The sequence below is a fragment of the Glycine soja genome, chromosome 15 (assembly GCF_004193775.1).
Source record: "Glycine soja cultivar W05 chromosome 15, ASM419377v2, whole genome shotgun sequence".
NCBI lineage: Eukaryota > Viridiplantae > Streptophyta > Magnoliopsida > Fabales > Fabaceae > Glycine > Glycine soja.
The window spans coordinates 39,842,699-39,868,882 of NC_041016.1; the positions used below are offsets into that span (position 1 = coordinate 39,842,699).

The 26,184-nt window shown below is 36.6% G+C and overlaps 1 protein-coding gene and 1 long non-coding RNA gene across 2 annotated transcripts; both read right to left on the reverse strand.

The window, feature by feature from the left end:
- Positions 1–21,433: 21,433 nt before the first annotated feature.
- On the reverse strand, positions 21,434–21,880 carry LOC114387861. The gene is made up of 3 exons (XR_003661419.1): positions 21,784–21,880; positions 21,607–21,679; positions 21,434–21,523 (listed from the first exon to the last, which is right to left on the reverse strand). It is a non-coding gene; the product is annotated as an uncharacterized LOC114387861 (long non-coding RNA).
- A 1,535-nt stretch (positions 21,881–23,415) lies between these two features.
- Positions 23,416–25,519, reverse strand: LOC114386131. The gene is made up of 3 exons (XM_028346132.1): positions 25,400–25,519; positions 23,716–23,928; positions 23,416–23,622 (listed from the first exon to the last, which is right to left on the reverse strand). Exons 1-3 carry the CDS (start codon positions 25,517–25,519, stop codon positions 23,434–23,436), a joined length of 522 nt encoding a protein of 173 aa, XP_028201933.1. The 3' UTR covers positions 23,416–23,433.
- Between the last annotated feature and the right edge of the window lie 665 nt (positions 25,520–26,184).

The following is a 26,184-nucleotide window of genomic DNA, read 5'->3' on the forward strand; positions in this document are numbered from 1 at the left end:
CATTGGTGACTAGACCAGCTGGGGCAGAGAGATCGATGGTCCATGTCGATCCTGCGATCGGGATGGCCGACGGTCCCCACAAAAAGAAGTTAAGAACATATTTGGGGATCGTCGCTCGTGATAAGGTCAATGTGACTGTCGCAACCTACCCTTCGGCGGGAGGGCGACGCGAGACTCGCGGGATGCGTGTTCCACGAAAGGAATACGCGCGGAGTCGCCACCAACGTTTATTTGAGGAAAACGTCGGAAAAACCGGAAAAGACGCGATCTACGAACTTTTAAGTGAAAGGTTCGGGAGTTGTATTTACACGCGGGGAAGGTATTAGCACCCCACATGTCCGTCACAAGGGACGGCAGCCTTTAATCGAATGTGCAAACATGACATTGATTTTTACGTTCCCTTTTATGTCCTTATATCCTTTATACCCTTTTTATATTTTTTCTCTTTTAGTGGTCGACAAGGGTGTTTCCCTTTGCTCCTACGTATTCCTCAATTTGCGATGAGGAAATCAGACCTATGTAGTTCTTTCGGAACAAAGTGTTTGGTTTAAGTTTGTTTTTTGTCTTTTTTGCAAAATATGTTTTTTATTTGAACAAAAGGTCATTTAAGGTGTTGGACCATTAAACGGTCTTTTGATTTTGAAAGGAGAGAAACGTTAAGGCATTGGACCATTAACGATCTCTTGTTTTTGAAAGGAGAGAAACGTTAAGGCATTTGGACTATTAACGATCTCTTGGGGTGGTCGACAAAAGCGGGGCTTTTGCTCCTACGTATCCTCAATTGCGATGAGGAAATCAAACCTACGTAGTTCTTGCAAAAGCGGTAAAGTTACATGTTGATTTTATGCTTTTGAACGGTCCATGTTAACCGATAAAAGCAAAGAGGACCGTTTAAGGCGTTGGACCTTAAAATGGTTTTTAGTGATTTTCGGACAAAACTTGATTTGTGAGTCTATTTTAGTCTTAGTTTCACTTTGGTTATTAATCAATTCATTCAAGGAAACTTCCAAAGAAAAACGTCCGATTGATTTTTTTAATTTATTTTATTCAAAGATATTTTGATTATTTTATTATTATTTTTCAAGATATTTTGATTATTTTATTATTATTTTACTTTTTTTGGTTTAACCGAGGTTATAGCGTGAACGATCGGTTAGATTTCGTTTTAATAGTGATTAAACGAGATTACAACACAAATGATCGGTTGAAATTCATTTTATCATTTATTAGACGAGAAAACGGCTTAAATAAATGGTTAAAGCACGTTAAAAACGGAAGAAAAGAAAACTGAAAGTAAACGAAATTAAAGTGAAAGTACACAAAACAAGAAATGAATTGAAAGTCTCGGATTCGAAAACTTACCCGTTGAAGAACGAAGAACGAACGAAGAACGGATGAAGAACGGTGAAGAACGACGAAGAACGATGAAGAATTTCCACAGAATCGCTTACGGAAGCGTTACGGAAGTACTTCGACTTGATTTTTCTTCACGAAAACGTGTTTTTGCCCAAAATAGCCGAAACGCATACCCAAAGGGGTCTTGAACATTTTGAAACAGCTCCCCCCTCCCCTATTTATAGAAAAAAAGGGAGGTGCTTGCCGCCCAAAGACTTAATGAAGAAGATTTCTAAGCGCACCCGAATTACTAAGTTCACCCCCCTTTTTGTATTTTATGGAAAAGTTACGGAAGCCTTACAGAACTGTTTTCGAATTTGATTTTCATCTTTTTTCTCTTCCCTTTCACCAATGTTAAGTGGAATATGCTTACCCAAGGTTTTCAGAAATTTTACGGAAGTATTACGGAAGCCGCGGAAGCCCCGAAAACCATTTTTCAAAAACGTGGAGGAGCTTGCCACCCAGTTGCTTCCTCCTTAAGCAACCCAACTTCCAAAATGTTCTGGAAGGGCCTAGATTTGAATTGCTGTTTACACCCCTATCTTGATAAGTTCACCCCCTTACCTTTTTTGGTGATTCTTTTTTTCGTAAAGTTACGGAAACTTACGAATCTCGTAACGATACTTGTTTTCTTTCCGTAATGTTACGGAACCTTGCGGATTACATAATCATCCCCTTTTTGACTTACGGAATGTTACGGAATCTCACTTAATTATGCAACGATGCTTCCATTTGATTTCCGGTATGTCACGGAAACTTACGGATTGTGCATCAATATTTTTTGGTTTTCCGGCATGTCCTGGAATTTCACAAATTGCCTAATGATGGGTGCCAAGCACCTCACACGGACCAAAGAAAGGTCGCATGTCATCAAGCAAAGGTCCCCGGACGAAATTAGGGTATGACAGTGACATACAAGAATTGGAAGCAAGTCCCTGCTACTTAGAAGGATTTGATATGGGAGGATATTCAGGTATTTTAGTTTTCATGTTGCATATTGTTTATTAGCCAAACTTTTTAATTTACCAACAATAAAACCTAATTTTTTGTTTGTCAGGCTGAATTTGATATCCCTGAAGCATCTGATGTTAGGACAAAAAAGAAAATACTTCAGACTGTGGGGGGGGGGGGGGGTGGAGACAGTTTAAGTTTGATTTGACGTCGAAATAGGCACTTGCAGCCAACAAGGACAGTGTTGATGACACTGTATGCGAAAAATATGGAAGCTGATGGATGAGAAGACAAAGAAAAAACTAGAAGAAGTTGCTCAATCTGGAAGCACTAACACCATGATTGGTGTTTGCCATGTATTTGATTAAGTGTTACAAACAATTTAGCTGCTGTAATGAATTTTATGTGTCAATAACAATAGATATTTTGTTAATTTCATTTTCATATGCACCTCAACTTTGACACAATGTGTTCTATTTGCATTTGGTATTTGCGTTGATACGATAATTGTTTGTTCTGCAAGCAACCTGGCAATTTTTTTAGGTCTTTCCAAAGGTGGCAAATGAAAACTACTAATCATTGCAAGCGCAACTGTTGTAAAGTCTAACGGCACTTAAAAAGGTAACTTGTAATCATTTAAGGTTTTGTTTCAAAGTTGACAATATTGCTGCCTAACTATGTTATAGCCTTTCTCTCAATTCCCTCTCATTATTTTCTTTCTATTTGAATGTTGGTTCACCCATCATGTTTCTATAGTTGGAGATCAATTGTTGTAGGCTGTTTCATTTATATATGAAGTTGCATTTCTTGAATTAAAATATGTTATTTTCAGGTATATAACATACTTTAAAGAATCTGAAGCAGTTCCATGTATTCAATCAGTGCATTGTTTTGTATTACAAGGTAGACCCTTCAGGTAAGGATATGTGATTTTCATTGGGTTTTGGTGAGGTCATATTGGGCACAGGATGATGGGTGGTTCCTTTGCATTTGCAGGGCTTCTTTTTGAACAACAAACTATTACTAAGAATGGCCTAACATGTGGTAAAATATCATACCTTTAAGCGAATTTATGAATGTTTTGTTATACATAACTATGTCTTTACCATGCATTTGTAGGGGTTGTTTTGCAATACAGATTTTTATATCTACATGACCATGGTTATCATGAGGATACCTTTACCAAAGATGAACTAGTTTTAGCATTTGCCAGGTATGCCTGTTTCTCATGTATCCCATCCCTCCATTTTTAACCTTTCAGCTTAATATGTATATATCACCTATATAAGCATCAGCTAGTTGTCTTTTACTGATTTCATATGGCTTATACTCCTTTCATATGAAACTAACAAATATCTATTTCATATGGCTTATATTTCTATGGCTTTTGTATTAGATGAATGCTTTCAGTTTTCATCTAGATAAGGGAAAGAAAAGGTGAAATGTTTCATAATTTTCTGATTATGCCCTTTAGACATGCAACAACCAAATAACTTTTAGAAAGTTGTTTTATACTTTCACAGGATTGTCACTAAATTGGATAAGAGGTTGAAATTAAGCATGATTTGGTTGTTGGTTTCACAAACGATACCTCTCCCTTATTAGTTGTGTTCGGACACATTTTTAACATCTGACTTTGTTTAACAGCCTGTTGAGAATGTATCGGCCTAGCGAAATTAAAGAGGAGATGAGATCGATGCAAGATTTGGTTGAGACTGAGAAGGAGGAAGAAGAGGTGAATTGATGAGGACATGACCAAGAGCAAGGGCAAGGATCCACTTGAAGGACTTGGAGGACCTATGACAAGGGCTAGATCCAGGAAAGCCAAGGAAGCTCTTCAACAAGTGTTGTCCATACTATTTGAATACAAGCCCAAGTTTCAAGGAGAAAAGTCCGAGGTTGTGAGTTATATCATGGCCCAAATGGAGGAGAACTAAATGGCACCACTTTGTCTCAATTTTAGAGTGTTTAGTTTGTCTAAATAATGGCCCAATCCTTGTAAATTTGGCTGACCAAAAATATGTTTTGGGTTAATCAACTAAAAGGGCTTTAGTTTGGTTTAGTTCAAGTTGTAATAAGGGCCCAATTGGCAACCTAGGCATCAGCCTTTTGGGAGACCAAATGGTGGCTGGCTTGATGGCTGTTGGGGGTGACATTTGGTTGCCACAATTTTAGTTACACTCAGCCATTAAGTTCTTTTAATTCCCTAGGTTAGTGGCATTAAGTTCTTTTAATTCTAGGTTAGTGGATTGTGACATCCTGGAAATTTCTACCCAGAATTTTGTAAACGATACATTTTGAATAATTATATATATAAGTATTATTCAGTGTATATATATATATATATATATATATATATATATATATATATATATATATATATATATATATATATATATATATATATATATATATACTCCTGGTAGAAGTATGTACATTGGGGGAAAGATACGCGGGTTAGGCTAATTAACGAAGAGAAATCCATAACTGGACAGTTATAGATTAATTCTCAATTAATTAGTCTAAAAATTATCGTTTTACGTGCAACTTAAAATTTAACAAAATAACCTTTGAACCACGCTCGGGGTTTCATTCTGAGCGTTTTGATATATATATTGCTTACTTTCGAAAACGGGCCCCGACGGGTGTAGAGAAACGCGAGGGTCTGGAACCAGAGAAGCGGCATGCAAACCGAGGTAGGATTTTAGCATTCAAAAGGTCAAAATTTTTCTCTCCTTGTGGCTGAGTATGAGTCACATCAAGGGGAAGAGGTGGGCCCCTGTTTGTTCCACTCAAAATGGGACAAGTGGCAAGTGCTTTAAAAAAATATATAAAATAATAGGAAAAGAAAATCTTTTTTCTCATAAAAGCCACGTTCTCTCTCCTCACTCAGCAAAAAAAATAAAATTCAGAAAGCTTTCCCTCACCTTCTCACGTTGCTTTTCTCTTCTTCTTCCTCTCCATTGAAGCCTCCATTAAACCTCCAAACTTTGCTCACCATTTCTACTCCAAATTGCAAAAGGAAGTCATTTTCGGAGTCGTGAAGCGCACCACTACGTTGTGGGACTTCAAATTTCAGGTTTGGGTATACTTCTTCTCACATGATTTTCGTGGGTATTGGGTTTTGGGGGATATGATGGGTAGTTTTACTAGATTAATGCCTTATGGTAGTTATTTGTGAAGGAATTTGTTGAAAGCATGCTAAACTTGGCATGTTTGTTGTGAGCCAAATTTACCCATTCTGTTTTAGGGTTTTATAGTGATGTTTTGTGATGCTTGTGGGCTGAAATTGTTGGTAGAAAACTGGTAGAGATGATGGGGAGAGTTAACCTAGGGTTAAATGTGAGAATGGTAGTGATGTGAGTGGAAAAGTGGGAGGTTTTGAGGGTTTGAAAAACTAAATATGGGGTTAGTGGTAATTGGGGGCTAAAGTGAGTTAATCCTAGTTTAAAATGTCATTTAGGACTTGTGGGAAAGCTTGGGCAGAGCAAATGAGAAAAATGAGTGACCAAAGTGAAAGCAAGAGCCATTTCTAGGATAAATTGGGTGTTGAGGAGTCAAATTTTGAATCGGTGGAGTTTTTATCGTAAAACCAGTTTGAACAAGTTTAAATTAATGTTATAGACTTGTTTGAGATGAGAGTTTACTCCAAAATTACCCAATTCTCATTTTCACTTCTCAAACCTTGAAAATCCACTAAATTGAGGGGTTTTAGATACCTAGATTTTGAATTGCCTTGGTCTGAAGCTTGTTTTTGGTCTAGATATGATTTATACATGATTTAGGACTTGTAGGATCCAATTTGAGCAAAATTGGAGGTGGATAAGATGGATTTCGAAATCTGCCAAATTGTGCAGCAAAAAGCTGTTAAATTTTGTGCAGCAGAATTTTGTTCATGTGCAGAAAATGCTTGTGCATTGCTGGTTATGGAAAAGGTAGTACATAGTGGGTTCTGGACATTTTCTAGCAGATCCCAACGGTCAAAATGTATATTTATGTAATAGGAACCTCCAGTAAAATTTTCAAGTCGATCCAATGGTTAACGAACCAGAACAAAGAGAATGTTACTGGGGTATTTGAGTAAGGAAAGTTGTGGTATTGGAATGTGTTTTGGGCAGAGTTTTCTGCCTCTGCCCTGTTTTCTTGGTTTAGGGTAGTTCATGATGTTTGGATATTGAATTTCTTGGATATTGTGGAAGCTTGGAGGTGATGGGGACCCGGTGCTGAGAGGAACGAGGATAAGGGCTACGTGGGGGTACGTGAGCTCAGTTGAAGGTGGGCAACTGGGGATGGTGGGTTCATGTTTGATTTGTGGATGTGGGAGAGTTGATTTGCACCATCGCCCGATCGCCACCTAGTACCACATATGACGGGTACCCCATAATCCTACAAGCTTGAAGTGAGAAAGCATGGAAGAGTCAGTCTTCCTACTTTTGTTTGTTGACCACAGAGTGGTACCTAGAGATATGTCGCGGGGATCAGGAGACCTTGGGGACGTCAAGTGGGGTGCTATTACCCAAAACCAAGCTTGACCAATCCCGACCCAACCCGGGCATAGTCAGTCAGTGAGAACCTGTGATGTACCTAAACAGGCGAGCTCCTGGCAGTCAACCAATAAAAAAACAAAGACCACAAAGCAATGAGGCTTGTGTGGTGGCTGGCCAGCTATGGATCTTGAGTGGTATCTGGAATTTGGCCTCTGGTAATCGATTACCAAGGGTGTGTAATCGATTACAAGGCTTAAAAATGGAGACAGGAAGTTGAGATGGCCTCTGGTATTCGATTACCAAGGGGTGTAATCGATTACAAGGCTTAGAAATGGAGACAGGATGTTGAGGTGGCCTTTGGTAATCAATTACCAATGCTGTGTAATCGATTACACAGAGTAACAGGGCACTGGTAATCGATTACCAGTTATGTGTAATCGATTACATAGTGTAAATTGTAGGTTTCCATGTTCAGAAGTTGTGTAACTCGAGTTGGGCACTGGTAATCGATTACATACTGTGGTAATCGATTACCAGAGGAGAAAACACTTGAGACATACCTTTTAACTTTATGCAGCGGTTATGGGACACATTGTATTGTTACCTGTAGTTAGATTTCTTGTGAAAGAGTCTACCCCCTTTCTTTTATTTCTTGTAGATCGCGATGGCAGCGCAATTTATCCATGATCGCGTGGAGATGGAGTGCCTAGAGGGAGTTTGGGAGACCCTCGAAGGTAATGAGAGGTGCCGATTCCGTGGCACGATTCGACTCACTACTACTTCATTGGTACATCCAGAGGAACCCACACGCACGCTTCAACGAACAGTGGAGTGGATACTACCTACACCTACTCCATATCGACTAGTGGAGCCAGTCCAAGTGATAGAGGTGTCGTCCTTTGAAGAAGACCCTGAGGAGGACCCAGAGGAGTTACCTCCTGAGCCTGCTGTGGATGCTCTTGACTTTCCAGAGGATGATGAGGACCCACTCCCTGATGTGGATTCTCCAGAGGATGTCATGTCAGCATCTGAGGCAGACTCTACGGCTAATAGTGGCCCTTAGACTAGGTTTACATACTTTTTGTGAGTGGGTGTATCTAGTTCGGACTACTAGGTTTAATCTTTTGATTTTTGGGGTGGGTAGACCTATTGTATAGAAATTTTGATGATTGTATATATGTGGCTGAAGCTACCACAGTTGATATCTTTGCTCTGGATGCCACTATGTATTATTGAAAAGAAAGTGTTAACAAATTTTATTGAAAAAAGTTTATCGACCGCATTTTATTATTTCTCACGTGACGACCTAAAACGATGGTTGGTTTATTTTTCTTTTTGAAAGAGCAAAATAGTTTAAGGGTTACAAGTGATCAGAAAGAAATGACTCTGAATAGAGTTGTGAACTGGCCATTCAGGACTCTATAGTGATAATTTTCCTTCTGAATTTAATTACTATGAAAAAGAGAGAGAAAAGAAAAAGAAAAAAAAGAATCCCATAGTTTTTGCTATTTAATTTATTATTATTAAACCAGTCATTATTTAGGGACGCCACATGGATCATTACTAAAATCTGATGTAAAACTTATATATAAGCTTAACCATTTTATCAATAAACACAAGTTGAGTTTTATTCAGAAAATTAGAGTTTATGTCTTTTATCTAGTGAGAGTGATTCTCCTAAATTCTTAAGAGATTCAAGAACACCCTGGCTATATCAAAGGACTTTCACAACCTTTGTGTGTTGCCCTCGCTGGAAAGAGTGATTTTTTCCTTCCTTTCATCTTCAACCTTGTTCTTTCAAACCACAATTCCAAAAATTTCACTTATGCCCAGAATTATCTCGTGGCCATAACTCCTGTTTTACATGCTCAAATTAAGTGATTCTTGAGCCTAAATTGAATGTCAGAATGATACCTTTCACCTCGTTTTGGAATCACCTCATTTGGAGCCCTATAGCTTGAGTTATTGCCATTTCTATATTTCTGTCCAGCCACCACTTAACCTACGTTTTATCATCTCATTCTTCCATTTTATGCCAAGAACCACCTTATTAAGACCCACAAAATTAGCCACCGCCCAACCCTTAAATCTTGCCAATTTTCCATCCTCTCCTTAATCAATTTCTACATTTTCCATCAAGGTTTAATCCTTGACGATCCTACGTCAGCCTTTGTGCAATGAAGGTTCATATCATTTGGAAATCAAAGCTCCGGTTCTAGGATCAACACTTCCTTTGTTGGAAATATTGGGTAATGATGAGGACATGACCAAGAGCAAGCGCAAGGATCCACTTGAAGGACTTGGAGGGCCTATGACAAGGGCTAGAGCAAGGAAAGCCAAGGAAGCTCTTCAACAAGTGCTGTCCATACTATTTGAATACAAGCCCAAGTTTCAAGGAGAAAAGTCCAAGGTTGTGAGTTGTATCATGGTCCAAATGGAGGAGGACTAAATGTCACCACTTTGTCTCAATTTTAGAGTGTTTAGTTTGTCTAAATAATGGCCCAATCCTTGTAAAGTTGGCTGACCAAAAATATGTTTTGGGTTAATCAACTAAAAGGGCTTTAGTAGGTTTAGTTCAAGTTGTAATAAGGGCCTAATTGGCAACCTAGGCATCAGCCTTTTGGGAGACCAAATGGTGGCTGACTTGTTGGCTGTTGGGGGTGACTTTTGGTTGCCACAATTTCAGTTACACTCAGCCATTAAGTTTTTTTTAATTCCCTAGGTTAATGGCATTAAGTTATTTTAATTCTAGGTTAGTGGGTCATTACTAAAATCTGCTGTAAAGCTTCTATATAAGCTGAACCATTTTATCAATAAACACAAGTTGAGTTTTATTCAGAAAATTAGAGTTTATCTCTATTATCTTAGTGAGAGTGATTCTCCTAAATTCTTGAGTGATTCAAGAACACCCTGGCTGTATCAAAGGACTTTCACAACCTTTGTGTGTTGCCCTCACTGGAAAGAGTGAGTCTTTCCTTCCTTTCATCTTCACTCTTGTTCTTTCAAACCACAATTCCAGAAAATTCACCTCTGCCCAGAATTATCTCAGGGCCATAACTCCCATTTTACGCACTCAAATTAAGTGATTCTTGAGCATAAATTGAATTTCAAAACGAGACCTTTCACCTCGTTTTGGAATCACCTCATTTGGAGCCTTGTAGCTTCAGTTATTGCCATTTCTATATTTCTGTCCAGCCGCCACTTAACCTACGTTTTACCTTCTTATTCATATTTTTCTTAGGCTGAACCATTGCAAAAGTTAAGCCTTTTGATCTCTTTGATATTAAAAAGAAAAGCAGAAATTCGTATAAGCAAAATTAAAAAAAAATAAAATTGGGCTGAATGGTTCATGCTTGAAGAACTTAAAAAAAAAAAATCTCTTTAAGATAATATAATGGTTGCATGAAGGATTGTTACTTGAATTCCTAAATTCTAAATTTTATTTCCTTCATTTGTGCGTAAAAACATTGTTATCCTTTTTCTTGGTTAACCTTTTCCTTGTCTCTCTAGCCTTACCTTACACATATTGGTGAATTGTTCTTTGTTGTGGCCATAATCTCTTGAATTGCCTAAGAACTCAAGGGGAATTAGAGTGGTAAAAGGCAAGAGTGTTTCATTAGAGAAAAGCCATAATTGTGTGATACACTTGAGTGGGTGAGGTATTTAAACAGCAACTATAATTGTCTTGTTACGTTTGATTTGTTTGTTTGAGATGTCAGGTACTAATCCTAATGATGGAGTGGGGCTTTCGCAATTCCAAATGCAAGCTTTGATGCAACATTTGGAGAGGTTAATGAAACAACGAGATGATGCGCTCCATGAGAGGTTGGATCAAATGGAGAATAGAGATCATAATGAAGAAGAAAGGAGGAGAAGAGGGAATGATGGTGTTCCTAGACAAAACCAAATTGATGGTATTAAACTCAACATTCCTCCATTTAAAGGAAAGAATGATCCGGAGGCCTACTTGGAGTGGGAGATGAAAATAGAGCATGTTTTCTCATGCAACAACTATGAGGAAGACCAAAAGGTGAAGCTTGCCGCCACGGAGTTTTCCGACTATGCTCTTGTGTGGTGGAACAAGCTACAAAAGGAGAGAGCAAGAAATGAAGAGCCAATGGTTGATACATGGACGGAGATGAAAAAGATCATGAGGAAGCGATATGTGCCAGCTAGTTACTCAAGGGACTTGAAATTCAAGCTCTAAAAACTAACCCAAGGCAACAAGGGGGTTGAGGAGTATTTCAAGGAAATGGATGTGCTCATGATTCAAGCAAATATTGAAGAAGATGAGGAGGTAACTATGGCTCGATTTCTTAATGGTTTGACTAATGATATCCGTGATATTGTTGAGCTGCAGGAGTTTGTTGAAATGGATGATTTGCTTCACAAAGCAATCCAAGTAGAGAAACAATTAAAAAGGAAAGGAGTGGCTAAGAGGAGTTTTACCAACTTTGGTTCTTCTAGTTGGAAAGACAAAGGTAAGAAAGATGGGGCTGCTACTTCTAGTAGTTCCACACCTACCCCATCCAAAATTCGCTCAAAGTCCTAAGAGGAACCCTCTAAAAGGATTAGAGATGTGAAGTGTTTCAAGTGCCAAGGCCTAGGATACTATGCTTATGAGTGCCCTAACAAAAGGTCCATGGTTCTTAGAGATGGAGAATATATAAGTGAATCCGATGTTGAAGAGGAAGAGGAGAATGAGTACGTAGAGGAAGAGGAGACTCCGGAGGGAGATTTGTTGATGATTAGACGGTTACTTGGTGGTCAATTGAAGCATGAGGAGGAGAGCCAAAGAGAAAACATCTTTCACACTAGATGTTTAATCAATGACAAGGTGTGCATGGTGATCATTGATGGAGGTAGTTGCACCAATGTCGCTAGTGCTAGATTAGTGTCAAAGCTAAATTTAGCTACTAAACCACATCCTAGGCCATACAAACTTCAATGGCTTAGTAAGGATGGGGAGGTACAAGTTGAAGTGGACGTTTCCATTGGGAAATACAATGATAAGGTACTTTGTGATGCTGTTCCTATGGAGGCCAGTCACTTACTTTTGGGGAGACCATGACAATTTGATAAAAGAGCCAATCATGACGGTTACACCAACAAGATCTCTTTCATGCACCAAGACAAAAAGATTATGCTCAAACCATTGAGTCCACAAGAAGTGTGTGAGGATCAAAAGAAAATGAGAGAAAAACTTCTTCAAGAGAAAAGAGAAAAAGAAAAAGTGAGCAAAACACTTGAGAGTGAGAAAAAGAGGGAAACACTTAAGAGGAAAAAGAGTGAAAAAAAGAAGAGTGAAACACTTGAAGTGAGGGAGAGCTATTTAGCCACAAAAAGGGAGGTCAAAAGGTTGTTTCATGCTAAACAGTCACTATATATCTTGTTTTGCAAAAATCAGATTTTGACCACTAACACTTTTGATGATTTTGAAGTGCCTTCTAGTGTTAAATCCCTTTTGCAGGATTTTCAAGACATGTTTCCATCAAGTGTGCCAAGTGGACTACCACCTTTGAGGGGAATTGAGCATCAAATTGATCTCATTCCGGGAGCTTCTTTTCCCAATAGGCCAGCCTATAGAAGTAATCCACAAGAAACCAAAGAGATTCAAAGACAAGTGGATGAACTCATTAGCAAAGGTTGGCTAAGAGATAGTATGAGTCCTTGTGCTGTCCCAGTGATTTTGGTCCCTAAAAAGGATGGGACATGGCACATGTGTTCCAATTGTAGAGCCCTTAATAACATCACCATTAAATATAGGCATCCTATACCTTGGCTTGATGATTTTCATGGGGCATGTTACTTCTCTAAAATCGATTTAAAAAGTGGATACAATCAAATTAGGATTACAGAAGAGGATGAATGGAAATTTGCTTTTAAAACAAAATATGGTTTGTATGAATGGTTGGTTATGCCTTTTGGCCTAACTAACGCTCCTAGCACTTTCATGAGATTAATGAACCATATCTTGAGAGAGTTCATAGGAAAGTTCGTTCTGGTGTACTTTGATGAAATTCTTATCTATAGCACTTCACTTGATTTGCATATGATCATTTAAAATCTGTCTTGTGTGTGCTTAGAGAAGAACAATTGTATGCCAATCTTGAAAAATGCATCTTTTGTACTAACCATGTTGTGTTTCTTGGATTTGTTGTAAGTTCAAAAGGAGTGCAAGTTGATGAGAAGAAGCTTAGGGCTATTCAAGAATGGCCTACACCTAAGTCCGTGACCGAGGTGAGGAGTTTTCATGGCTTAACAAGTTTTTATAGACGATTTGTGAAGGATTTTAGCACATTGGCAGCACCTCTCAATGAAGTGCTCAAGAAAAATGTTGGTTTCAAAGGGAGAAACAAAGTTGTCTTCGAACCCGGAGATTGGGTTTGGGTGCACATGAGAAAAGAAAGGTTTCCGGAACAAAGGAAATCAAAGCTTCAACCAAGGGGAGATGGACCATTTCAAGTGCTTGAAAGAATCAATGACAATGCTTACAAAGTTGAGCTGCCTGGTGAGTATAATGTTAGTTCCACCTTCAATGTCTCTGACTTATCTCTTTTTGATGCAGATGGAGAATCTGATTTGATGACAAATCCTTCTCGAGAGGGAGAGAATGATGAGGACATGACCAAGAGCAAGGGCAAGGATCCACTTGAAGGACTTGGAGAACCTATGACAAGGGCTAGAGCAAGGAAAGCCAAGGAAGCTCTTCAACAAGTGTTGTCCATACTATTTGAATACAAGCCCAAGTTTCAAGGAGAAAAGTCCAAGGTTGTGAGTTGTATCATGGCCCAAATGGAGGAGGACTAAATGACACCACTTTGTCTCAATTTTAGAGTGTTTACTTTGTCTAAATAATGGCTCAATCCTTGTAAATTTGGCTGACCAAAAATATGTTTTGGGTTAATCAACTAAAAGGGCTTTAGTTTGGTTTATTTCAAGTTGTAATAAGGGCCCAATTGGCAACCTAGGCATCAGCCTTTTGGGAGACCAAATGGTGGCTGGCTTGATGGCTGTTGGGGGTGACTTTCGGTTGCCACAATTTCAGTTACATCTAGCCATTAAGTTCTTTTAACTCCCTAGGTTAGTGGCATTAAGTTATTTTAATTCTAGGTTAGTAGATCATTACTGAAATCTGATGTAAAGCTTCTATATAAGCTGAACCATTTTATCAATAAACACAAGTTGAGTTTTATTCAGAAAATTAGAGTTTATGTCTTTTATCTAGTGAGAGTGATTCTCCTAAATTCTTAAGTGATTCAAGAACACCCTGGCTATATCAAAGGACTTTCACAACCTTTGTGTGTTGCCCTCGTCGGAAAGAGTGATTCTTTCCTTCGTTTCGTCTTCAACCTTGCTCTTTCAAACCACAATTCCAGAAATTCCACTTCTGCCCAGAATTATCTCGTGGCCATAACTCATGTTTTGCACGCTCAAATTAAGTGATTCTTGAGCCTAAATTGAATGTCAGAATGAGACCTTTCACCTCGTTTTGGAATCACCTCATTTGGAGCCCTATAGCTTGAGTTATTGCCATTTCTATATTTCTGTCCAGCCACCACTTAACCTACGTTTTATCATCTCATTCTTCCATTTTATGCCAAGAACCACCTTATTAAGGCCCACGAAATTAGCCACCGCCCAACCCTTAAATCTTGCCAATTTTCCATCAAGGTTTAATCCTAGACAATCCTAAGTCAACCTTTGTGCAATGAATGTTCATATCATGAATGGTAAGTTGAGCTTAGCGCAGAAACTAAAAGGTGCTTTTAAGAATGATGTAGTTCTAAGAGGTTCAAGTTGTTCACAACTTTGTGGGCATCAACACTCTCATGTATTACAGCCTAACCATTGTTCAGTTTGCTGGAATTGCCTCCAACTCCACAGGTCTTGCACTCTCTCTTATTACATCTGGTCTAAATGCGCTTGGCACTATCTTGAGTATGGTTTTCATTGATAGATATGGAAGGAGAAGACTCATACTGGTTTCCATGGTTGGGATCATTGTTTTCCTCGTTGTTTCAAGTGCTATATTTTTACCTGGCAGCGCAAAATGCTCCTTGGAATAGTAACCATGACACCTTGGCTTTTGGTCGAAACTCTACTTGCGAGGCTTACCCAACTGCCCTTATTCTCTCTTCATGGAACTTCATGCAATGCTTACAGGAAGATTGTGCCTTCTATGCCAACAGTGATAATCAAGTATATAATAAGTTAACTTCTTCCAACCTCCTCTTATCATTTCCTTAACCCGCTCTCATCATCACTAATTAACTTACATAAATATGTCCTCATGCATGTACCAGAAATTATTATATGGTTCACAAGTACCATGATATGACTAATTTCCATATAATATATAATTGAGTTTTTTTTTTAAAAACAAAAACTAGAATTGAGAAACTCACTATATATTATATAGAGATTAGTCGCGACCATAAACACGTAATGATTTGAGACTATCTAATATAGTAATTTCTCTTACTAAGAATTTGTATAGATTATGTATTTCTCCTACCATCTACCATGCTTACAGCAAAGTATCCATGAAGGAATATATCAAAAACATTACATATTTCTTTTATTTGCTCTTCCTGTCCAGTTTTTTGTATCATGCACTTTCTAGTTTTTAGATGTTTGCTACCAGTTCTTTTATTGCTTTTCTTGTTACTAATTAATGGCTTCTACTTTATTGCAATTTCCCCTAAGGCATTTAAACATAAACATTTGGCAGGTTCGTCGGTTCCATTTTCTCCATTAGAGAAGCAAACCCCTCGTTCTTGGTCAATAATTGAGCCAAGTCCCTTCAGAGTCAGAGGCAAAAACTACTTTAGGTAGGCACCAACTTCGTATTTTGTACTAAACATTTATGGGTCGATGATTGAACCTGTTGTTAGGGATGTCCCTCATATACAAGTCATTCGTTATGTTAACAATGAAGCACTGTTCCATTTTTGATGATTCCATAATTTATTTGTTGCATGGTTGTCAGGGATAAGAAGAAAGATTTTGCACCGGGCAATGCTGCTTTTTATCCTCTTGGTGCTGACCTATTTTTGTCTTTGCAAGAAATTGATCATATTGCTAGCTTTGTACAAATTCAGTAGGAAGCCAACATAGCTATGCCACATAGCTATATATAAAATTAAGATATATACTCCCTGCAATGATTTTGATGTAAAATTAACATACTTATTTTTTTCTTTCAATCTTGACAACAAATAGTTCAATTAAAATCAGCTTGGTTTCTGGAAATCATGCAACTACAGAATATGATGCACGAGTCATTTCAGTTTTATATATGATTACTTTCCTTCGTATTTATGTAAAATTAAACACACAAGCACATCTCTGCAGTGTTGGTGCAATATTATTTGATCTTCTTACAAGAACAACCCCAACAAATGGAAATAATCAAATACATGTATAGAATTTATATTAGTGCCTTTTTCTTTGTAGTGTATTGAGTATTCTTTCAATGGTAACAAAGTAGTTCTTTCAACCAAAATGAAGGGTCATGTGTTGTTTCTTTTACTTGTTATGCTTTGATTTTATTGAAGATTGAAATTTCACACATAAATGAAGGGTCAATCTATAAGCCAATTTAACATATTCAACACCATCATGAAAGAGTGTGTACCCTGGAATAGGCCAATCTTTAGCTAATTGTGGGGTATTCTGAATCAAAGTAGGTTTACTCATTTGTAATTGCTAGCTATTATTTCAATTCAAAATAAAATGGGGTAATTGTGGGGGTATTCTTCCATAAGCTCTCATAAGTCATAAACAACTTTTTATTATTAAGTATTACCTCAATGAACCAGTATCTTGAGCCTGCAGCCTTGTTTGGCCTCAATCCATTTGGATTTTTCCTGTCTCTTGGGCTAAAGAAATACCATTGAGCCTTAATGACTTATTTGCACATTAAAAAAATAAAACAAAAAATAGATTAATTTTTATCATTCATAATTTTATCATTGATACTTAGGTTGTTTTACTTAATTTAATATTATATAATTATATTTTTTGATTAATAGTAGTATAGATCATTTTTATTAGTCATTGTTAGGTTTTAGTTAATTAATTTAATATTATATCATTATATTTATTGATTATTAGTAATATACATAATGTTTTAACTCATTCTTAGGTTTTAGTTAATTTAATATTATTTTATTATATTTATTGATTGTTAGTAATATAGATAATTTTTATTACTCATTCTCAGGTTTTAGTTTTTTTTAATATTATATAGTTTGATTTATGGATAATTTTGCAATATACATAATTTTGTAATTATAAATAATTTTTATTAATTAACCTGAAATTTATCTACAGGTTAAATATCTTTTTACATCGATGCTGACCTAACCACCGATGTAAAAATACCTCATTTTTAAGACGGTGCTTACATCAGCACCGTCTTCGAAATCTAATATTTCTACGTCGCTGCTTACGTAAAAAATGACTGAGAAAGCACATCTTACTACATCGGTGCCTACGCCACCACCAATGTAGAAAATCCATGTTATTACATCGGTGCCTACACCACCACCGATGTAGAAAATCCATGTTACTACGTCGGGCATGACGTAAGCACTGACTTTGAAAACATGCGTTCAAAGTCATTGCTGACGTCACCACCGTATTCGAAACTAAGGATTCTACGTCGGTCATTTGGATAGCACCGATTTAGAAACCAATGTAATTCTACAACGGTGAATTATTGACCGTTGTTGAAAATTTTTAGTTTCAACAATGTTACGATAAAAAACGGTTAACCACCATCTTTGAATCCCCATTTTGATCGATGTAGAAAACACATTTTCTAATAGTGCAGACATGTTGCACCACTTTATTTTCAAAAAAGAAAAGAAAAGAGAGTAGCCAAAAATAAGAAAGAATGACATGCGATGGTAGCAAAATTAATTAATTAGCAACTAAGGAAATCTCTCTTTAAGCACTTAATTTTGTTAGCTTAAATTATACGTTAGAGAATAAAAAAAAACTTCCCTTGGGAACACCAACATACAAATCTTCTCCCTCAGGGTGGTTAATGATGACTCCATGTCTAGGATTCAACTCGTTGGTAGCTATGTCATCGTACATAAACACCACTATGTTCTTTTCTTTTAGTCCACCTTTTATTAGCAACGGGTACGCATGGCACACATCTGCTTGTTTTTAATTTAATTCAATTCATCACAACATCCATAAACAAAACCATTAATAATAAAACACAGAGCAACTCAAAACATAAAACTAATTAATTAATTTTAGAACATAAATAAAAGGAGACACCTTGGTCTTTGAACCAATCCAAAAAAACAAAAACACTGAAACCAAATTAACTTGATGCATGTAGTTTCTATAGTCGTTTGGACCAGCCACGAGAACCACCAATCATGTTCCCACTTCATCCTAGTCAGCATCCACCAGTTCAGTTAATAACTTTATGACTGATTCCCACTCCTTCGGGTTCGGCCTCGCAGCTGCACCATTCACTCTCATCAGCACCACCATAATCCATAATACGATGTTGTACCACGTCGTTTTGCTTATAATGGAGCGATCAAGCACTATCAACTGAGAAAAACAAACTCACTCAGTCACTCACACACATAGGAACAAGGGTTGGGTTAGTAAAGTAGAGGAGTGAAGAAAGGGTTTATTAAGCAAAATTGACTTAGTTAAAGACAATATGCCATGCAAATTTAGAATGTGACACGTTCGAAATCAAAACAGTTTGGGAAAAATGATAACAAACTCAAAACCATTTCTTAAAATGAACTTTTATACTATGAATAAATTAATCCAAAACAATAATTTCCAGCTAAACAATGACTTATTGTCATTTCTCTATAGCTTCCAAGAGATGAAAAAAGAACCACGATAGAAGAAACAAATTAGGGATTTTAGTTACCAGAGAATTGCGCGGTTAGATTTGCTAGAAAAGATTTGACACCCTCATCTTCCGTTAGCAACATGGGGAGGCCATATTTCTTAACTTTCACAAAGCTTTCTTCTGGATAAACTCCACGGTTGTAGAGAATGCTGATCAAATTATCATATTAAAATACTTATAAATATCACAAATTTTCCAGCCACATGCATAATTGCAATGCAAAAAAATAAGGCCCAAAATAAATTTTAAAAAAAATTAAAAAATGCATGATACAAGGATCAAACATGTTGGCAGCATATCGTGATTTGAAAAAATCACAAAAAAAAACAAAAATTAGGCAAATGTTCACAAAAAATACACATGTATGAAAAAAAATCAAAGAAATAAGAGGAAAGCGAGAAAACAGAAAAAGGATGTGAATACCAAAAAACTCGCTAACGATTGTTGCAAAACTGCAAAGAGTGATTATGTCTTTGGCAACTGTTCTTGTGGCCATATATTTTCTTCTGTAATCAGTGTCTAATTTCAAACAACGAGCGTTAATGTTTTCGATTTAGGGTTGGGTGGAACTTGTTCGCACGATGAAGCAAAATGGGGATGCTTTTGTTTCCATTGTGGGAACACTGGTAAGCGAAATGAACTAGTTTTGGAAAGGGGAAAATAATTGCAATAAATTAGGGATTGGAAATGGAAAGAATAAAAATTGATATAGGGAAGCACCATAACCGCTAAAAAGTGGGTACCAATGCTGCATGAAGTTGGTGGGTCTTTCTACAAGTCCTTCAGCTCCTTGAGGATGCACTTTGAAGCCATGGGAGGGACGATACACGTTCGGATCTGAAAGGGAAAGAGGGATCCGAATACCTGGTTTTGGTTGTGCAACACCAAAAACCAAAACCAGTGAAAGAGGGATTTGAAAGGGAAAGAAGGAAAGAATGAGAGTGAGAGGTCTCTATGGCTCTCGCTTACGAGGAGTGAGCGAGAGAATGAGAGGGAGAACACATGTTTAAACGTGCGAGGGAGATATAAAAATTAAAAACATACTCCCTTCTAAGATGGTTTTTTCAAAACCGTCTTAGAATGACAATCTTTTAAGATGATTTTCACAAAACCGTCATGGAAGGATAGTATGTAAGACCCCACAAAATTGCCACTGCGTTACATACTAAGACGGTTCTTGAGGAACCATCGTCATTTTGCTGTTGTATAAAATATTTTTTCTAGTAGTGTATGCCCAATAGGATACATGATATATGCTAGAGAGATTATTAGAGAACCTTTATATTTTCCCTTTTATGTGATTCTAGTGGGATATGTAAGACATTATATATCACTTTGAGACATAGAGGATCGATTCCTTCCTCTAATCAATTTTTGGTATATATTATTTCGTTGAATTTAGACTCTAGGCAATGTACATAGTGATTGAAACTGGAGGCTCCTTTAAATTATATAGTAAAATACAGACTACTATACAATTAAAGCATTAACTCATATGTGACAGTTCTTGTCTGGAACTCAACTCCAATGATGGACTGAGTCAGAGCAAAATTCATTCTTTGCGAACATTAACAGTATCTCAGTTTTACCCACAGCAGAGTCCCCTCTCAAACCACCTTAAACACATAATCTATTTTATCATGCATATTCAGTTTCACCCTCTTAGCCTTAACCCCATTCATTTCCTGATTCATTTTCTTCCTAAGATCAACAATAACTTGGAAAAAAAATTAAGGAAAACACTTTTTCTTTCCCAAAATATAACATCTAATCTAAAAAAATTAAGGAAAACACTTTTTCTAACTACTAGAAAAATTAGATTTTAAGTCGGTTCTTATGTCCATGTCACGACGGTTTTCAACCGTCGTTAATGCCAACGTCGTAAAATGTATAAGCTATTTTACGACGGTTATGGGAACCGTCGTTGTATGTGCTAAATATTACAATGTTTCTTTTATAACCGTCTTAAAGTCTATAGATAATTTTGGGATATTAAGACGGTTACAATGACCGTCTTAATTGTAACAATCATAATTTACATTTTAAGACGATTTTTGTGACCGTCTTAGATGGCATGTCAAGACTGCATACTAAGACGTTTTATGGGAAACATCTTTGTATGTTATGCCAATTTACGACGGTTATGGGAACCGTCTTTGTAGGTCTACATTATGTTGTCATTTTACGACGTTTTCAGGAACCGTCTTTGTATGTCTAATTTTTTTTTTATTTTCTTCGTTTTATTGATGCATTTTTTTCTTACATTGATCTCTGGTACCTATAAATTAAATCAGACCATGCAAATTAAATAATAGCATCAAATGAAATTTGAACAATAGCATCAAATGACATGCATCCTACATATATAAGTCCATGCAAATTGAATACCCTTTTTTGAATTAATGATTCTCTAATGTATCCAACATACAAAGTTGCAGCCATAATTGTTCTAATTCTTTGATGAAACACAGGAAAAATGTACTTGTACATAATACAAATCAAATTTAGCAATTGCTTTTCCTAAAAGATAAAAAGTAAGTTGCCCATTTCTGTCGAACTGTTGTGATGGCCTCCACGTCTAACGATGAGCCATCAGAAAACCACTACAAAATTAACATTAGATAAAATTATTAGTAACGTAACAAATATTAACCAAAGTTACAATTGTAACTCCATGCATTATGTTTACCTTATGCCAGTCATCCTTTAAACCGGCAGTCACGATGCACCACATCCAGTGCATGACATAATATCCACACTCAAACCCTCCACTTTGCACATTACTCTACATATAAATTTTTTAATGGTTACTTAACATTCAACACTTAAAGATGTACAAATGGTTCATTACAAACAAGTACTGATTACCTTGGGTTCAACCCACCGAGGTGCATCTTGATTAGACATGCCTTCAAAAGAACTGGTTATTGTCTTCATTGCACTATTTAAAAAAAAAAATAGCATATATATGACAACCATTTTTGCTGTATATGTAACAACAATTACAAACTAAAGGATGTCATGATTTGTATATTTGAATAGAACCTGTTAATTGCGCCTTTGATGTTAATATCAGGCTTCTTCCTCAGAGAACAAAACCAAACGACCGTGTTTTCCCTTAGGTGGAGAACAAATAGTTGCCAATGTGCCCTGAATTGGACAATTATAATAACAGAATTGTACAACAAAAAAAAACTTAAATTCGAAGAACAATTGAACTTACTGATGCAAGTAAGCTCCTAAATACGACTGCCTTTGTGATTCCTTGACCCATGTTTCAATGTATTGTTGGCATTGTTGACGTCTTTCCTTAGCATTTTGTATAGATTGAGGCTCCAGCACACCATATAGTGACTGATCAGCTTTGCTTCTACCACACTCATTCATAAATCTATTTGGAAGACAAGTCATGATTATTTTAAATGTTTTAGATTTAAAAATAATGGTTATCAGGTAATCAAACATAAAGGTTGCAGGAAAATGACTTACATGGTCCACAATTGTAGTATCGATATGTTTAAACACTTGTCACCTGATATTATTTCCGCTAGATCTGCATGTGTGATGTAAAATTTTGCCCCAATATCAGGAAGTCCAAATTGGTTCGCCTCCCACGACACTTCCACTGGATTCTGGTACACATAAAACAATATCTTCATCAACTCTCCCAATGGATCGGATTCACCTGCAAGCTTTGCATCACTACTATGTTCAATTGGCTTCCGCACATTAAGGTCAGAATCCTAAGTGGTACAAGAAAACAAGTATTAAATTTAATCAACAACTTAACAAATATTACAAGTGTGTATTCAAATGACAATTTGGCAGGGGGATTATTATATTACTTACATAAGATAAAGGTTTCACTAGATGTCTAGGCCATCCAATGAATGAGTTCACGGCGTCCCTGGCATACTGAATCTCTGAAGTGGGTAACCGGACAATGGCTTCACCATCGTATACAGTGTCAACACACACCCTTACTACATCATCTCCATAAGCAACAGTGTGTATCGTGCCACCTACTCCAAAGACCTTTCCCCCTGCCACCAGTTGTGTACTGTCACCACAAACAATGTAGAAGCCCATACTACATGTATCAAATGTAGACCGCTCGTTACCAACAACATTATTAGCAGCTTCAGCACAACTCTCTTTTGTGCTAACACGTGCAACAAATACGTCAGGGTTAGACGGTCTTGGGGGAGTTGACTGTTGCGTATGAATTTGGGATAATTCACTCTTGATCGCATCCAACTCCATTTTCATCTTGTCCATACGGTCTTTGTTCTCGTCTTCTACCTCTTTCTTCACCTCTTGCTTTATAGTTTGTATGATTTCAACCAATCTTTCGGCGGTGATCGCAGGCGAAGAACTGTGGGACCCACAGGAAGCATGTCCAAAGTAGCTGGTTATGGTCACACCATGTCCACCGACACGAACACGTCCAGGATGCTCTGGACGACCAATGGCAGTGTTTAGGATGTCTTGACGACCATGTGGGACAAAAGCTCCTTGTTTAGCTTGTTCTTGTAATTCATCCTATGACATTGACAACAAATTAACTCGTTGTTATGGTTACAAATTACAATTTATAATTGTGGCATATATTCAACTTACAATTTTGTCTGCGATTTCTTGAGCTACTGCAGATGTCATTTGTCCAAATTTGTTTGTCCTAGCCTTTTTCCACTTCTAATGTCTCGCAATAGGGGATGGAGGGTCGACGACCATATCTGCATTTTGACTATTGTCACCTTCATTCAGTCCTGACTTTGTTTTCTCGGCCATTAATTTTTTTTCAAGCACATCGTAGCCTCCACGAGAGAGTACGTGGGGAGATTCATTGAATTTTTGAATTTCCTGTGCTTTTTTGCGTATTCCCTGTCAGCATTTTCAAATACAAGTAAAAAATGTTTGACATTAACAACTAAATTACATAACTAAAATGTTCTGTAAAAAGATTAAAATTTAAACCTTCCAAGTAGGGGTCTGTCGAGTCTTTGCAAATTCTTCCCATGTATTTCGATCAATACCATACTTAGCAGATGGATCCTTGTTTTGTTCATCGTCATTCTCAGCATATACATATCTGGTCGTTAGGGAGGACTTAAATTGCCTCCATCTGGTCCCAACGGTGAACATAACCTTCTTCTTCGTAGTTAAACCTTCAAGGATGTCAAATTTGGCCTAAAATAATAAATAGACAAAGTTAAATTTGTTACTGCATAGACCACATTTCCACCGCAATTAAATAATATATATACCAGTCACTAGAAGGTTGCAAGCTGCTTATAAAAAGTTGACAAAATAGTCTGGTGTACCTATACCAACCTATCTTAAAGAATTAAGGGAAGTGCAAACAATTTTCAATTCTGCTTTTAAGCTAATGCAAACAATTTTAGACTTTGGCACACCACACTTTTTTGGTCTTAATGTTTTTCATAATCCCTATTTTCTTTTCATCTCTTTCATACTGCAGTTGCAAGTGAGAGGAAATTACTGTTGTACATTACTAAAAACTACATATATGGTATAAAAATTACATATATGGAAGCATTTTTCCCTAATACAATGCACAGTTGTCCAATTTCTACATCTCCTCCTCTAAACACTATTCACCCTAAACAGTAAACTAGAACTTCAGTAATTGTCCAATCGCTGCACTATCCAATTGCCTACAATAAAATGGAGGAAAAGCAATTGACAGAGAAGGTACGAAACTTCAATCCATAACAAGTACCTTAGAAACAACCAAAACTAGCGTGCGTATACATGGCTAGGACATAATGAATTAAAGCCCAACCCAATTTGTACTATTCCAGCTTACTCTACCTATTAATGTGGCCATACATGCATGTGTAGTAAGCATTCTTTTATATTAATAAATGCGTCAAACGCCCAATCAGACATCCAATAATTTTTTTTTAAAACAATGAAAGGAAAAACCACCAATTGGCTTGTTTAGCAATTTACTTCATCATTTGCATTTTGCAGTTTTTTTTTAATACGTATTTGATTTCAAATTAAAAAATTATTTATGAATCCATAATTGATTTTTAATATATTTTCATATATTTGATTTTATATCAGAAAAAAATTTAAAATTTATTATAAATCCAGAATTAATTTTGGATTAAAACAATTTTAAATAATTTCTGCATTATATTCAAAATTTTATACTCAATTTTACTCCTAACTTGATTTTATACTAAAAACATCCAAATATAAATCATATCACTTCAAAATCAATTTTAACCCCAATCAATTTTGCAAAATTAATTACATTCAAAATCAATTTTACCAATATCTTTCAACACACACTTAATCTTCACTTCCTAGTAAGTAACCCACTAACCCACAAGCCGATAAAAAATAAAACTAAAAACAAGTAACACACTAACCCACAAGCCGATAAAAAATAAAACTAAAAACAAGTAACACACTAACCAAGCACTGCCGGCTGTTGCCATATGGTCAAATCCAATGACAGCATTTCAGATTTTACAACAATCAAGACTCCTACAAGGTTTAGATTAACGGCAAGCCACTAGTACTCAACCAATATAAGCAAACATACACAAGTGACAATCATCCCATTTGATAAGTGTCAAATCCATCCTATAGTGCTATTCAAACCCAAAACAGATCCCAAACATACTCCATTGACACCCCCATGGGCACCAACCTGTACCACTATCATCCAGCAGAGTGAAAGGACAACCCAAGTCATACCAGCCCTGCCAATAGCTAGCATGTAACTTGGAACAATTTTCGTCATCACCAATGCTTCAATACGATTTTATATGAATATGATCTGTTTTTACTGTATTAATTTATTAATAAGAATACAGGTGGCAGGGAAACAACAAATTTGCCCCATTTAGAGTCATAATAAATTTCTTAAATAAGTACTCAGTAGAGAAAAGGCCATCGGTTTAGACATTGGATACTCAGAAATACTTCCAAAGACAGGACCTCCCCTAGTGCAACATATTTCTTTAAGATTTAAAAGGTATAAATACCAAAGTTTTGGATCAATTCTACGTATAAATGTGCAACAGAAAAAGAAAAACAGGAGCCAAAAACCTTGTTTCTTTCGGAATACATTACTATTCCTCTTAACACAAATTGGACTGTACAACATGAGATCCAAAGTTTTAGGATTCTACTCTTACTATACAATAAGAGTAGAATCCTATCTTTTGGTGTGCAATATTAGATGACAAATGAGATAGTAATATTAAGATCATATGTTCAATTAATGACAAATTAATGGTCTGATGTGTCCTTTTCTAGGATGTATTGTTGTACAACTTTTTTGGCTCTTCACCTTTGAAAAATTGATGGAGAGTGATATATGAGTATATGAAGGAACAAGAAATGTTGGAACCTACAGAACTTAAGTCGTATCCAAATTTCAATGATTCCAAACACAATCTCTTG

What these genes read in the sequence shown, in the direction of transcription:
- LOC114386131 (XM_028346132.1), bottom strand. Translation starts at nt 25,519, where the DNA reads ATGACGAAAATTGTTCCAAGTTACATGCTAGCTATTGGCAGGGCTGGT. An exon ending in CCCATGGGGGTGTCAATGGA is followed by an intron (nt 23,929 to 25,399) that starts GTATGTTTGGGA and finishes TTATTATTTTAG; the next exon opens with GCCAAATTTGACATCCTTGA. An exon ending in GACAGACCCCTACTTGGAAG is followed by an intron (nt 23,623 to 23,715) that starts GTTTAAATTTTA and finishes AAATGCTGACAG; the next exon opens with GGAATACGCAAAAAAGCACA.